Below are 14,917 nucleotides of genomic sequence, written 5' to 3'. Positions count from 1 at the left end.
GCACTACCACACGCCTTTCTCCTTGCTTTTCCCTTTTGTTGTTGTTCTTCCTGGTTTGGGTTGTGTCCACTTCCTCAGTTGTGTGTAGCCTGTCCCAGTCTCTATTCCTTCGATCTCTGTTCTGATCTTCTGGTTGGCTTATTTGGTCGTTGACTAGATTGATTTGATGGAAACATCGTCTAGTTTGGCTTATTTGGTTGTTGACTAGATTGATTGATTGATTAGATGGAAAGATCTTGTGGTTGGCTTATTTGGTCGTTGACTAGATTGATTAGATGGAAACATATTCTGATTGGCTTATTTGGTTGTTGACTTGATTGATTGATTGATTGATTAGATGGAAAGATCTTGTGGTTGGCTTATTTGGTCGTTGACTAGATTGATTAGATGGAAACATATTCTGATTGGCTTATTTGGTCATTGACTAGATTGATTGATTAGATGGAAAGATCTTGTGGTTGGCTTATTTGGTCATTGACTAGATGGAAGGATAGTCTTTAAGGGAGTTTACATACTGCACTGTATGTGGATATATACTGTAAACCAGGGGCCTCCAACCTCAGTCCTGGAGAGATACTGTGTATGCAGGCTTTTGCTCTAGACCAGCTCTAACACACCTGACTCAGCAAGACGTGGTTCAGATGGAAGACCAGCTCTAACACACCTGACTCAGCAAGACGTGGTTCAGATGGAAGACCAGCTCTAACACACCTGACTCAGCAAGACGTGGTTCAGATGGAAGACCAGCTCTAACACACCTGACTCAGCAAGATGTGGTTCAGATGGAAGACCAGCTCTAACACACCTGACTCAGCAAGATGTGGTTCAGATGGAAGACCAGCTCTAACACACCTGACTCAGCAATATGTGGTTCAGATGGAAGACCAGCTCTAACACACCTGACTCAGCAAGATGTGGTTCAGATGGAAGACCAGCTCTAACACACCTGACTCAGCAAGACGTGGTTCAGATGGAAGACCAGCTCTAACACACCTGACTCAGCAAGACGTGGTTCAGATGGAAGACCAGCTCTAACACACCTGACTCAGCAAGACGTGGTTCAGATGGAAGACCAGCTCTAACACACCTGACTCAGCAAGACGTGGTTCAGATGGAAGACCAGCTCTAACACACCTGACTCAGCAAGATGTGGTTCAGATGGAAGACCAGCTCTAACACACCTGACTCAGCAAGATGTGGTTCAGATGGAAGACCATGAATAGTTCATGATTTAAAACAGGTGTCTTGGTGCTGGGCTGGACAGTCAGTATCTCCTGTACTGGGAGTTGGAAACCCCTTATCTATGCCTACTGTACCCACCTTAGTGAGGACGCTACTAGTACAGTATGTCTACAACACACCACACACACACTGGTACCCTGGGTCACCACTCACTCAGCCATGAACTAGTGTTAATATTAATACAGGGAACCTGAAGTATCCTGGTCAGAATCTGCCAACAAACACTTTGGGCAGATTGAATGAGAGCATGGCGATAAGCAGCCGTCCAAACATTCCCCTGTTTGGCCCGGTACTTGTTGACATAGCCTCGCAGTAGCTGACCCGTGAACCCCCCCCGGTGTGTGTGTGTGTCACAGGCGGCCGGTGGCACCTTAATTACGGAGGAGTGGCTCATAGTGATGGCTGGAATGGAGTAAATGGAATGTTATCGAACACATCACACACCTGGTTTCCATTTATTCCAGACATTATGAGCCCGTACTCCCCTCAGCAGCCTCCTATTCTGTGTTTGTGTGTCGTGCATCCAGGGAGCAGGCTCACATGGACAGTCGTTTGTTCAGAGCTTTCCTGCTCTTGACCACAATAGGATTGATGACTTGTGAACTTTTGACCCTTTGACACTAATCAGAAGGCAGTGGAACATGGAGGGGGAGCTCTATTCAAATGATTGTGTCAGTGTGTGGCCTACTACCTGGGCACAGACAGACACTGACTCTCAACCACACACACACACACACACACACACACACACACACACACTCTCAACCACAAGGGAGGATCACCTTCTGTGGGGCTATATCAACAAGTTTCCATTTTGAGCCAGCAAGCCTCTCATGTTAGCAGATGGATAAATAGTCATCCTGAGCAGTCGATGACCAATACAGCCTGGCTACAGGTGTCTGAGTTGGGGTGTGCTGATACAGCCTGGCTACAGGTGTCTGAGTTGGGGTGTGCTGATACCGCCTGGCTACAGGTGTCTGAGTTGGGGTGTGCTGATACAGCCTGGCTACAGGTGTCTGAGTTGGGGTGTGCTGATACAGCCTGGCTACAGGTGTCTGAGTTGGGGTGTGTGATACAGTGGCACAGGTGTCTCAGTTGGGGTGTGCTGATACAGCCTGGCTACAGGTGTCTGAGTTGGGGTGTGCTGATACAGCCTGGCTACAGGTGTCTGAGTTGGGGTGTGCTGATACAGCCTGGCTACAGGTGTCTCAGTTGGGGTGTGCTGATACAGCCTGGCTACAGGTGTCTGAGTTGGGGTGTGCTGATACAGCCTGGCTACAGGTGTCTGAGTTGGGGTGTGCTGATTGATATAGTGATGGGTGTTCTGGTTGTCTGTGAATGGCATGCTCACCATATACATATTCCATAGCCTTGAATCAGTGTAGTGCTTCACCAATCATCTCATCGATCACAATACATGCAAAGACATTTCCCCCAATGTCTCCAGGTATGTGTTTGTATTTTTGTGTTGATGTGCACATCTGCAACATGGGGACAGGAAAGGCTACTACTTTGTTACAGGAAACTGGCTCTGGGGGATGTTGAACACTGAATTATTATCTACTATCTTGTCATTAAAGAAAGGGAAGTCAAATAATGTACAAGATACCACTGAAAGAATTTGTACTTTTGCAGTATTGGAATATTACGGCTCTATATACATAGTAGTACATTATGATCATTGTCTAATGATAGTTCTATTGTATTAGTATTGTAATATACTGTGTATCAAAGACACAGTCGTTCATTGTTTTCCTACCCTTCACTGACATTGTGGAATTCTAGAGGAGTGTGAGCTATGCAATGCATGAAGTGTCTATAAAACAGATTTGCCAATCTGGAAATATACCTTTCATTTCCCCCGTAGCATGTATGTGTGTGTGTGTGTGTGTGATAAACAGCTCTGTAGCGTGTGGTGTGTTTCTATTCCTCTGGAGAGGAGAGGTGTGTCTTCCTCTGGAGGGGATGCCATTTCCTTACCACCTTACCATTTCCTTACATTCTGCCCTCCTGGAGTTGTAAGCAGTCATACCATCTGATTCAAACTCTCATCCACCAAGGGTCACCTCAAAGCCAAAGTTATTCAGATGTTTTCACTCCTCAAAGTACTCTAACTGTATGTTCCATGATGAGTCCAAAAATACCATCTGTTGTGTACAGTAGATCCCACTATAACTCAAGACCTGATGACAGGGAAGGATAGGTACCATCTTATGTAATCATTTCAGTTGCTGCTTATCTTTCTCATTTCACTATCACCTTAAAGCAGGGGTGGGAACTCCAGTCCTCCAGGGCCTGATTGGTGTCACTCTTCTTCTTCTCCCTGGCAAACACAGCTGATTAATCACATGGCATTCTAAACTGAAGATCATGATTAGGTGATTATTGGAGACAGGTGTGTTAGCTGGGGCAAAACTGTGACACCAATCAGGCCCTCGAGGACTGGAATTGCCCACCCCTGCCTTAAAGGGATACTTGGGGATTTTGGCAATGAGGCTCTTTATCTATACTGAACAAAATATAAACGCAACATGCAACAATTTCAAAGATTTGACTGTTACAGTTCATATAAGGAAATCAGTCAATTTAAATAATTTCATTAGGCCCTAATCTATGTATTTCACATGACTGGGAATACAGATATGCATCTGTTGGTCACAGATACCTTAAAAAAAGATAGTGGCGTGGATCAGAAAACCAGTCAGTATCTGGTGTGACCACCATTTGCCTCATGCAGCGTGACACATCTCCTTCACATAGAGTTGATCAGGCTGTTGGTTGTGGCCTGTGGAATGTTGTCCCAGTCCTTTTCAATGGCTGTGTGAAGTTTCTGGATATTGGCTGGACTTGGAACACGCTGTCGTACACATCGATCCAGAGCATCCCAAACATGCTCAATGTGTGACATGTCTGGTGAGTATGCAGGCCATGGAAGAACTGGGTCATTTTCAGCTTCCAGGAATTGTGTACAGATCCTTGCGACATGGGACCTTGCATTATCACGCTGAAACATGAGGTGATGGTGGCGGATGAATGGCACGACAATGGGCCTCAGGATCTCGTCACGGTATCTGTCTTTTCAAATTGCCATCGATAAAATGCAATTGTGTTCGTTCTCCGTAGCTCATGCCTGCCCATACCATAACCCCACCGCCACCATGGGGCACTCTGTTCATAGCGTTGACGTCAGCAAAACACTTACACGTGGTCTGTGGTTGTGAGGCCGATTGGCCATACTGCCAAATTCTCTAAAACAACGTTTGAGGTGGCTTATGGTAGAGAAATGAACGTTAAAATCTCTGGAAACAGCTCTGGTGGGACTTTCCTGCAGTCAGCATGCAAATTGCATGCTTCCGCAGATGAACTTGTGGATACCATTTAAAAAAAATTGCTAGCATGCTAGCAGAACTTTTTGATACCATTCTTATTTCTCTGCTAGCATTGCACTATCGCTAGATAGCATCATCTCGTGCAACTACCTTTAACTTCCTTCATACTGGACACAGAGACATAAAAATGGTATCCACTTGGTCATCTGACTCTGGGGAAGTAATAAAGGGCCTCATTGCCAAAACCCCGAAGTATCCCTTTAACATGATGCAATTTAGCTGCTATCATAACTCTTCTGTATGTTGGCCAATGGACAAACAAATGAATGACACAGCTACATGTGGCTTTATACTGTACAACCTTATTCAATCATGCCCATTTTACAATACAGTGCACCATGTCTCAGTATTTAATACCAATCATAGTTCAGTCAGGACAGATTCTATAGTCTTGAGAACAGGTTGTCATTACTGTCCTTTGAATGTAATCATGGAGTTGGATGCCCTAGTTGATGTAACTCTGGGACTGAAGCCAGGTGAATTAAACCTGTTAAAGAGAACATGCTGCCTTCAGGGCGACACACCACAGGTGTGTGTGTGTGTGTGTGTGTGTGTGTGTGTGTGTGTGTGTGTGTGTGTGTGTGTGTGTGTGTGTGTGCACCTCATTAGAAGCCTCATTGTATCCCTTATTGTACCTGGATACCCAAACTCTCCTCTTCCATATTGTTTTCTCTCCACAGCCTTCTTTTCAGCACTTACCCCAGCAGACCCTGTAAAGGCACTTACCCCTGCAGACCCTGTAAAGGCACTTACCCCTGCAGACCCTGTAAAGGCACTTACCCCTGTAAAGGCACTTACCCCTGCAGACCCTGTAAAGGCACTTACCCCTGTAAAGGCACTTACCCCTGCAGACCCTGTAAAGGCACTTACCCCAGCAGACCCTGTAAAGGCACTTACCCCTGCAGACCCTGTAAAGGCACTTTCCCCTGCAGACCCTGTAAAGGCACTTACCCCAGCAGACCCTGTAAAGGCACTTTCCCCTGCAGACCCTGTAAAGGCACTTACCCCTGCAGACCCTGTAAAGGCATTTTCCCCTGCAGACCCTGTAAAGGCACTTACCCCTGTAAAGGCACTTACCCCAGCAGACCCTGTAAAGGCACTTAGTCCTGCAGACCCTGTAAAGGCACTTACCCCAGCAGACCCTGTAAAGGCACTTACCCCTGCAGACCCTGTAAAGGCACTTACCCCTGCAGACCCTGTAAAGGCACTTACCCCTGCAGACCCTGTAAAGGCACTTACCCCTGCAGACCCTGTAAAGGCACTTACCCCTGCAGACCCTGTAAAGGCACTTACCCCTGCAGACCCTGTAAAGGCACTTACCCCTGCAGACCCTGTAAAGGCACTTACCCCTGCAGACCCTGTAAAGGCACTTTCCCCTGCAGACCCTGTAAAGGCACTTACCCCTGCAGACCCTGTAAAGGCACTTAGTCCTGCAGACCCTGTAAAGGCACTTTCCCCTGCAGACCCTGTAAAGGCATTTTCCCCTGCAGACCCTGTAAAGGCATTTTCCCCTGCAGACCCTGTAAAGGCACTTTCCCCTGCAGACCCTGTAAAGGCACTTACCCCTGCAGACCCTGTAAAGGCACTTACCCCTGCAGACCCTGTAAAGGCACTTTCCCCTGCAGACCCTGTAAAGGCACTTTCCCCTGCAGACCCTGTAAAGGCACTTACCCCTGCAGACCCTGTAAAGGCACTTACCCCTGCAGACCCTGTAAAGGCACTTACCCCTGCAGACCCTGTAAAGGCACTTACCCCTGCAGACCCTGTAAAGGCACTTAGTCCTGCAGACCCTGTAAAGGCACTTTCCCCTGCAGACCCTGTAAAGGCACTTTCCCCTGCAGACCCTGTAAAGGCACTTTCCCCTGCAGACCCTGTAAAGGCACTTTCCCCTGCAGACCCTGTAAAGGCATTTACCCCTGCAGACCCTGTAAAGGCACTTTCCCCTGCAGACCCTGTAAAGGCACTTTCCCCTGCAGACCCTGTAAAGGCATTTTCCCCTGCAGACCCTGTAAAGGCATTTTCCCCTGCAGACCCTGTAAAGGCACTTTCCCCTGCAGACCCTGTAAAGGCACTTTCCCCTGCAGACCCTGTAAAGGCATTTTCCCCTGCAGACCCTGTAAAGGCATTTTCCCCTGCAGACCCTGTAAAGGCACTTTCCCCTGCAGACCCTGTAAAGGCACTTTCCCCTGCAGACCCTGTAAAGGCATTTTCCCCTGCAGACCCTGTAAAGGTGGTCATAAATTGCTACTCCTCTTATTGCCTTTGCCAGCATGCCAAATTTCCCCTGAAAGTTTAGCAGAAAAAGCCAGCTGAATTTTCCACTGCATGAGCAGAACACGCATATGCTGTCGTTCACCAGCCCCCTAATATCTGACCAGAAATGCATCTCTGTCTCTGGTTTGTTAGACCAAACTTCCTTATGACATGCTCTTATAAGTCACTCAGCTTGTCTCTGTGTCATGCCACTGATCTGTCTTAGGAGAAGCCTGTCACAAAAAGTAATCTTCACTTCTTGGGTGGACATTTTCTCTTACGTTAGTCGCTGGTACAGTATGTAGTGTTGGTGATGGCACAGTACTGGCTAGTACAGCACCTACTGTATCAGCTCTGCTGAGCACACTGGGCTGACTTACTGTCGCACTGATTTTGTGCTACAGTTGCAGTGTTGTTTGAGCCAAAATGGCTACCATGTGGTAGGCCATTATGTTGTAAAGTCAAAATGGCTGCCATATGGACACTGATAACACTTGGTCTCCTGTCATTGGCCCATGCAGGACTGCTTCACAGTGGAAGGGGAGGACCTGAAGCACGACTTTGAGAGACTGCAGCTGGCCATGGAGATGGTTGGATTCCTGCCTGCCACGCGCAAACAGTGAGCACACACACACACACACACACACACACACACACACACACACACACACACACACACACACACACACACTAAATCTCACCACTCGTACGCACACTGAAATTACAAACACAGGCAAAGGAATCATAGTCACAGGTAAATTACCAGGATACGCTGTCCAAAAGCTCTAACCAGTTTCTGTGTTGAAACGAGCCGTGTTTCTGTGTTGAAACGAGCCGTGTTTCTGTGTTGAAACGAGCCAGGTTTCTGTGTTGAAACGAGCCAGGTTTCTGCGTTGAAACGAGCCAGGTTTCTGCGTTGAAACGAGCCAGGTTTCTGCGTTGAAACGAGCCAGGTTTCTGCGGTGAAACGAGCCAGGTTTCTGCGTTGAAACGAGCCAGGTTTCTGCGGTGAAACGAGCCAGGTTTCTGCGGTGAAACGAGCCAGGTTTCTGCGGTGAAACATGCCTTGTTTCTGTCCCATAGGATCTTTTCTCTGTTGTCGGCCATTCTTCACCTGGGGAACATCCGCTACAAGAAGAAGACCTACCGAGATGACTCCATTGACATCTGCAATCCAGAAGTCCTACCTACTGTCTCAGAACTGTTAGAGGTGAGCCTGTTACTGTCTAAGAACTGTTAGAGGTGAGCCTGTTACTGTCTCAGAACTGTTAGAGGTGAGCCTGTTACTGTCTCAGAACTGTTAGAGGTGAGCCTGTTACTGTCTCAGAACTGTTAGAGGTGAGCCTGTTACTGTCTCAGAACTGTTAGAGGTGAGCCTGTTACTGTCTCAGAACTGTTAGAGGTGAGCCTGTTACTGTCTCAGAACTGTTAGAGGTGAGCCTGTTACTGTCTCAGAACTGTTAGAGGTGAGCCTGTTACTGTCTCAGAACTGTTAGAGGTGAGCCTGTTACTGTCTCAGAACTGTTAGAGGTGAGCCTGTTACTGTCTCAGAACTGTTAGAGGTAAGCGTGTTACTGTTGAAATGATTCCTTATTATGTTTACATTTGACATGTTAGTCATTTAGCAGATGCTCTTATCCAGATCCACTTACAGTTAATGCATTCATGTTAAGATGGCTAGGTGAGACAACCACATATCACAGCCATAGACCATTTCTTCTCAATAAAGGAGCTATCAACCAAGTCGGTGCTAGTAAGAAAATACACGTGTGAGTTTAAGTTCAAGAAAGGCAAGGCTTTATATAATTTTATTTTGAATTTTCTTGTTTTATAATGGATACAACAGAAGTTGATTGAATGAGACCTACGTAGTGTGGAAATCTATTCCTCAAATGTGTTCCCATCCACACAAGCACTTTGTTTCTCAGAGTCAGGATGTTTTAAGATGCATTTGCAGTGACATACTGTACTGTGCACAAGGCTTTTCAGTACCCAGCCACTCGGTGGAAAATGCAATTCCTCGGTCAGGAATTTGGTTTGCATGCAGCGTGTAATTACATAATTTCTAATTCTGTCATCCGTCTACAAATATTCTGTAGACACAACACTATTTCTCTCTCTCTGCCTCAGTTTATGAATGATCGTTTTTCCAGTGAACATGTGATGTGAAGGGGCAGAAGTCAGGACTTATAAGGGCAGATGTATTTTCAGAATCCTGATCCAACCATCGTTGAGGTTTGCAGGAAAGCAACAGGAGCAGCTAGTGGCTAAGGAACATGGCTTGTGCTCATGTGAAAGAACATATGTTCCCCAAATGGGTTGGGTCAGAGTCAGTCAAGCATCTAACAGATAAATGGAAATCCATTTAAAAATAATGTTAAAATTAGATAAATGAGATGTGTAATGATTTATACAGCTTACTTGTGATTTAAAATATGAGATGGTTTGTAATCAGTATTTAAGTACCTTCAGATAAAGTGTTGCTGTGATTCCTTCACTAGGGTTGCACAATTCCTGGAACTTTCAGTAAGTTCCCTGGCTTTCCCGATATCCCGTTTTGGAAGATAACCGGGAATGAGGAGGAAATAAAGCAGGAAATCCAGAATCTTACAACCAGGTTTTCTGTTAAACCAGGGAATTTATTGAACGTTCCAGGAATTGTGCAACCCTAGTTGGGACATAGTCTACATCCAAGAGAAGTGCACTGTGCTGGGACATGGCCTACACTCTGCCTCTTCTCCCCTTTAGTTACAGGATGTTAATTGGATAGTGCCGGCCGCTGGCCTTCTTGTGTCAATAACTAGGAATAAGTCTTTCTCATGACCGTGAGTGCCCTCCCCACTAAACATAGCAGGGCACATATCCACCCTCGTTACCTAAACATTTGGCTGAATGAAAGCTGTTGTAGGGCTTGGTGTGTGTACAGAAGAAGAATGGGCTTTGTGTTTCTGAAACAGAAATTGCTTTCAACTGTGAAATTAATTGTGGTCTCTTTTTTTTGTACAGGTCAAGGAGGAGATGCTATTTGAAGCCCTGACGACGAGGAAGACCATGACAGTGGGAGAGAGGCTGATCGTGCCCTACAAACTGGCTGAGGTGAGACCAAGTCAACAGCACAAACCTGAAACTCATCCCAAACGTTCTCAACCCTTAGTGCAACGAAGAGGCACGGTCAAATACTCCACCTTACCTCAAGACGTACCATTCCTCAACCCAATCCCAAAGTATTCTTGACAATTTGATCATCAAGACATATTGCATTATTCTGCATTGGTAAATGCTAAGGAATAGTAGGCACCCTGCCTATCTAAATAACGATATAGGGGAACACTAGGTCCCAGTCCCAGGGCAGGCTGTGAAGGAGCTGGAGTCAGAGCTGGTCTGTTTGTCAGTCTCCGTCGTCTGTCTGTCTGGTTGAGTCTGTCAGTCGGTCTGTCTGGTTGGGTGTGGAAAGTTGAGGGATCAGATTGATGTCTACAGTGGGGTAGGCCATAGCGGATGTCAGGGTCGTTAAAAGGGGTCTGCTCTGCAGGGCCAGCAGAACTCAAGCTACACACACACATGCGCACGCGTACACCACGTCTATAATTTTGACCTTGGAAACACTGAGTAGGGAGTGGGAAGTGGCTGTGTGTAGAGCTGTTAGTTCCACTGGCCCTACCGAGCAGACCCCCTTTAATGGGAGTGTGCTTGTAACCATGCAAACACCTACATATGGTTTTAAGTTCACCAAAAAAGTATCCTTGAAATGTGCATCTGCATTGCAAGTCAGCCTTACACCAAGCTACTGAAAAAAAGTAACTTTTGAGAAAGACTGCCACAGCTCTCATTCCAATGGCATAAGTTCCCTTTAGAGAGCTGCTTAGTTTGTTTACAGAAACCAGAGAGGGATTCTCTGAAAACAAACACACGCCACGGCCATGTAATGCAGACAAGACTCAGCTGAAGACTGACCAACAAGCTCACAAAGTGGAAATCAAAGGCCTATTCTTTTAAGTGTAATTCTAAAGTATAATTATTATTTTTAGTATAATTGCATATTATTTTTTGTTATTTACACCTACAGTATGTCCACATGTTGGATGGGTATTTTATCTAAATCTTTTCCACAATGTCGATCCTTTTCTACCTCCCCAACTAGCATGTGGCTATGCCATATCACAGCATACAACAAACACTTTATCAACCGTATTATCCAAAACACAGCTACGCCCTCATTCCAGCTGTTTAGGAGCCCTTTTATATGAACAAACAGTGCTGATTGTTCTGGCAGCTCTTTGGGTGGTCTGTTCTGTAAACATTGTTGTAACGGTTGCAACAGTGAACTTTTACTCATTCACCCTATAGTCTCAACTGGTATTTTACTACTTGGAAACTCAAGTACCATGGATTTTTTTCTTCTCTCTAATTGTGACTCACCACCTGGATTCGGTCTTATGGAGCAACATTTGAAATTGTGTTTTTTACATTAGATAAAAGTACTCAGAGCTACAAAATGGTATATCATGAACTGCATTTGAGGAACAATGGGAAAGTAATTCTGCTTTGAAAGTTGATGAACTTTCGTCGCAGAGCATCGTTCACACGCTCTTAAGCTTTTGCCCCACCCATCTCGTTTTGTTCTCGGAGCGCATACTTGACGCTCTGGCCGATGATTTGTTTAGCTATGGATAACATGAAAACAGCCTAACCAGCTCTGCTGGCAACTATTTCATTACGCTTTTTTGCAGACGTTTACTGACACCGGCCATATTCAACGGGTGTTGTACACACGTCACGCAACGTTAGCTAACGAGTCAGTCAGCTAACGTTAGCTAGTTAAACCACAGTGAACAGTGCCAACAATACCACAGTGCTGGGAGCTAACCAACCAGGTTCAATGTTAGCTAGCTAACATTAGGCTCTAACTAGAAAAGCAAATGGCTCTGGGATACGGATAATAACGTCAGCTAGGAATCCAGCCAGCTAGCTAACAGTAGCTTGAAATGAAACCACTTTCTGTCAAAATTAGAAATGTGTAAAATCTGAAAATGTAGCTAGCTATCTTACCTGTATACATCATCATGCATGATGGATGCGTCTCCCTGTCAGGATTGCCATGCCACGGTTGCCCTTAGTTTGAAGATGTAATCCGGAGACATGTTTTCTCCATCTCTTTAGCTATCATAATTCCATTGATTTCAAAACTTGATCCTCCAGGAGGTGGAGAGAAACACTTATGCAGCTCCACTACACAATACATTTAAAAAAAAGCCGCGTTCAACAGGATTACCAACACAGAATGGCGAGCTCAAATAGACAGAAGCCTTCTATATGGCAGACCAATCCAAACTCATCTCTTGGCACTTCCACCCTACTCATTATCTCAGCCAATTATTTCAACTTCTGTGGTTTAACCAACAAGGCTCGTAATTTAACAATTGTATTCATATTTACAGATGGCATACAAGTGTGTTATTAAGGCACCTGAAAGTTCACATGTTCGAGAAGGCATTTCTGCCAAAAAATGCATTTAAGAAAAAATTAATTTACGTTCAAGCGGCTCTCCTGTGAAGTCGTGACTTGCGACATACACCTCGTTTCCTGGATCGGGTTTTATCCATTTTGTTATTGAGATATTTAAAAGATTGATGCTCACCGGAATGTTCTGAATACAACTTCCTTTCAAATAATGAAAAGGCCTCTCACTTTTGAAGACTCTTGCAAGCAATATAAATAGCATTTTGTATGATCTTTGGGAGTTGCTAGGCAGATCTTTTTGTAGTCGCTAAAAATAAAGTAGTAAATTATGTAAAAGACAGTCATTTCAACTTTTGCTGGACCGTTGTATAATGGCATGTTTTGAGCAACAGTAGACATCTGAAGCTCTGCAGGCACTTACACTGGAAATGTACTATACTAACTTCCCACACAATTGGGTCACATTTTTGTGTGTGGTAAATCTATCTCACCTTGTTGATTAATGGACATTCAGGCATGGCAACAGAAAATGACAAACAGCCCTCCACTGTCTGTAATGGTATGAATTAATGACTCCTAATAATTATTATTATTTATTACATTTGTAAAACACTTTTTTCATTATATAGAATAATCTTGAAGTACATTAAATAATAAATAAAAACCAAATACGAAAAAAATTGGCACAACAAGACAGGATAACTGACACAAGGAACAAAGCTGACACTACAAGGGACAAGGAACCCAGCTAACACTACAAGGGACAAGGAACCCAGCTGACACTACAAGGGACAAGGAACCCAGCTAACACTACAAGGGACAAGGAACCCAGCTGACACTACAAGGGACAAGGAACCCAGCTAACACTACAAGGGACAAGGAACCCAGCTGACACTACAAGGGACAAGGAACCCAGCTGACACTACAAGGGACAAGGAACCCAGCTGACACTACAAGGGACAAGGAACCCAGCTGACACTACAAGGGACAAGGAACCCAGCTAACACTACAAGGGACAAGGAACCCAGCTAACACTACAAGGGACAAGGAACCCAGCTGACACTACAAGGGACAAGGAACCCAGCTAACACTACAAGGGACAAGGAACCCAGCTGACACTACAAGGGACAAGGAACCCAGCTGACACTACAAGGGACAAGGAACCCAGCTGACACTACAAGGGACAAGGAACCCAGCTGACACTACAAGGGACAAGGAACCCAGCTGACACTACAAGGGACAAGGAACCCAGCTGACACTACAAGGGACAAGGAACCCAGCTGACACTACAAGGGACAAGGAACCCAGCTGACACTACAAGGGACAAGGAACCCAGCTGACACTACAAGGGACAAGGAACCCAGCTGACACTACAAGGGACAAGGAACCCAGCTAACACTACAAGGAACCCAGCTAACACTACAAGGGACAAGGAACCCAGCTGACACTACAAGGGACAAGGAACCCAGCTGACACTACAAGGGACAAGGAACCCAGCTAACACTACAAGGGACAAGGAACCCAGCTGACACTACAAGGAACCCAGCTAACACTACAAGGGACAAGGAACCCAGCTAACACTACAAGGGACAAGGAACCAAGCTAACACTACAAGGGACAAGGAACCCAGCTGACACTACAAGGGACAAGGAACCCAGCTAACACTACAAGGGACAAGGAACCCAGCTGACACTACAAGGGACAAGGAACCCAGCTGACACTACAAGGGACCCAGCTGACACTACAAGGGACCCAGCTGACACTACAAGGAACCCAGCTGACACTACAAGGAACCCAGCTGACACTACAAGGAACCCAGCTGACACTACAAGGAACCCAGCTGACACTACAAGGAACCCAGCTGACACTACAAGGAACCCAGCTGACACTACAAGGAACCCAGCTGACACTACAAGGGACAAGGAACCCAGCTGACACTACAAGGGACAAGGAACCCAGCTGACACTACAAGGGACAAGGACACCAAGGAACCCAGCTATCAACAGAAAGCCTTCCTAAAGAGAAACTTGGTTATGTTATTAAAACTTATGTTGCATGTTTCGTGTCTATAGTCGATATACTGTAGTCAATTGTGAAATTGAAGGTTTTCCACATCGTACTTAGATCAGAAATACTTTTGTGTGAAAACGTCCTTTAGTACTTTGCTATTACACCATCTCTCTCACTCTATTTCCATTTCCATGTAAAATACATTGTCTCATTCCTTGACACCTCTATGCTATCAGCTGCCTATCCTCAAAGGGGTAATGTTTTCATTGGTGTCTGTTCTACAGTAGATTGGATTGGTATTGCCTCTGTCACTCTGATGGTCATTAGGCAGACTAATGTCATTAATCATGACCAGGAGAGGTGCTGCTGGGACGTAATACAGGGTGCCAGCCCAGGACTTGCCTCCTGTGGCCACTTGCTGAAGCCCCATTGCCACGCCATGAGTCACAATGCTGTGCTTGAAAGATATTAACAAGACTAGGAGTGCTGATCTAGGATCAGGTCCCCCCTGTCCATGTAATCATATTCATTCTGATCAAAACGGCAACACTGATCCTAGACCA

The 14,917-nt window shown here is 45.5% G+C and overlaps 1 protein-coding gene across 16 annotated transcripts in view; it reads left to right on the top strand.

Moving 5' to 3' along the window:
- The window catches only part of myo9aa (myosin IXAa), a 202,530-nt gene that overhangs the window by 92,945 nt on the left and 94,668 nt on the right, over positions 1 to 14,917 (top strand). For all 16 annotated transcript variants that reach the window (XM_045708257.1, XM_045708250.1, XM_045708251.1 and 13 more), the window contains 3 exons: positions 7,406 to 7,503; positions 7,968 to 8,094; positions 9,891 to 9,980. In XM_045708257.1, coding sequence (XP_045564213.1) covers positions 7,406 to 7,503; positions 7,968 to 8,094; positions 9,891 to 9,980 — 315 coding nt within the window. The remainder of the gene's footprint in view (positions 1 to 7,405; positions 7,504 to 7,967; positions 8,095 to 9,890; positions 9,981 to 14,917) is intronic.

The sequence above is a fragment of the Salmo salar genome, chromosome ssa26 (genome assembly GCF_905237065.1).
Source record: "Salmo salar chromosome ssa26, Ssal_v3.1, whole genome shotgun sequence".
NCBI classification, from domain to species: Eukaryota; Metazoa; Chordata; class Actinopteri; order Salmoniformes; family Salmonidae; genus Salmo; species Salmo salar.
Note: the sequence above shows the minus strand (reverse complement) of the source record. Positions and strands in the feature narration are given on the sequence as shown.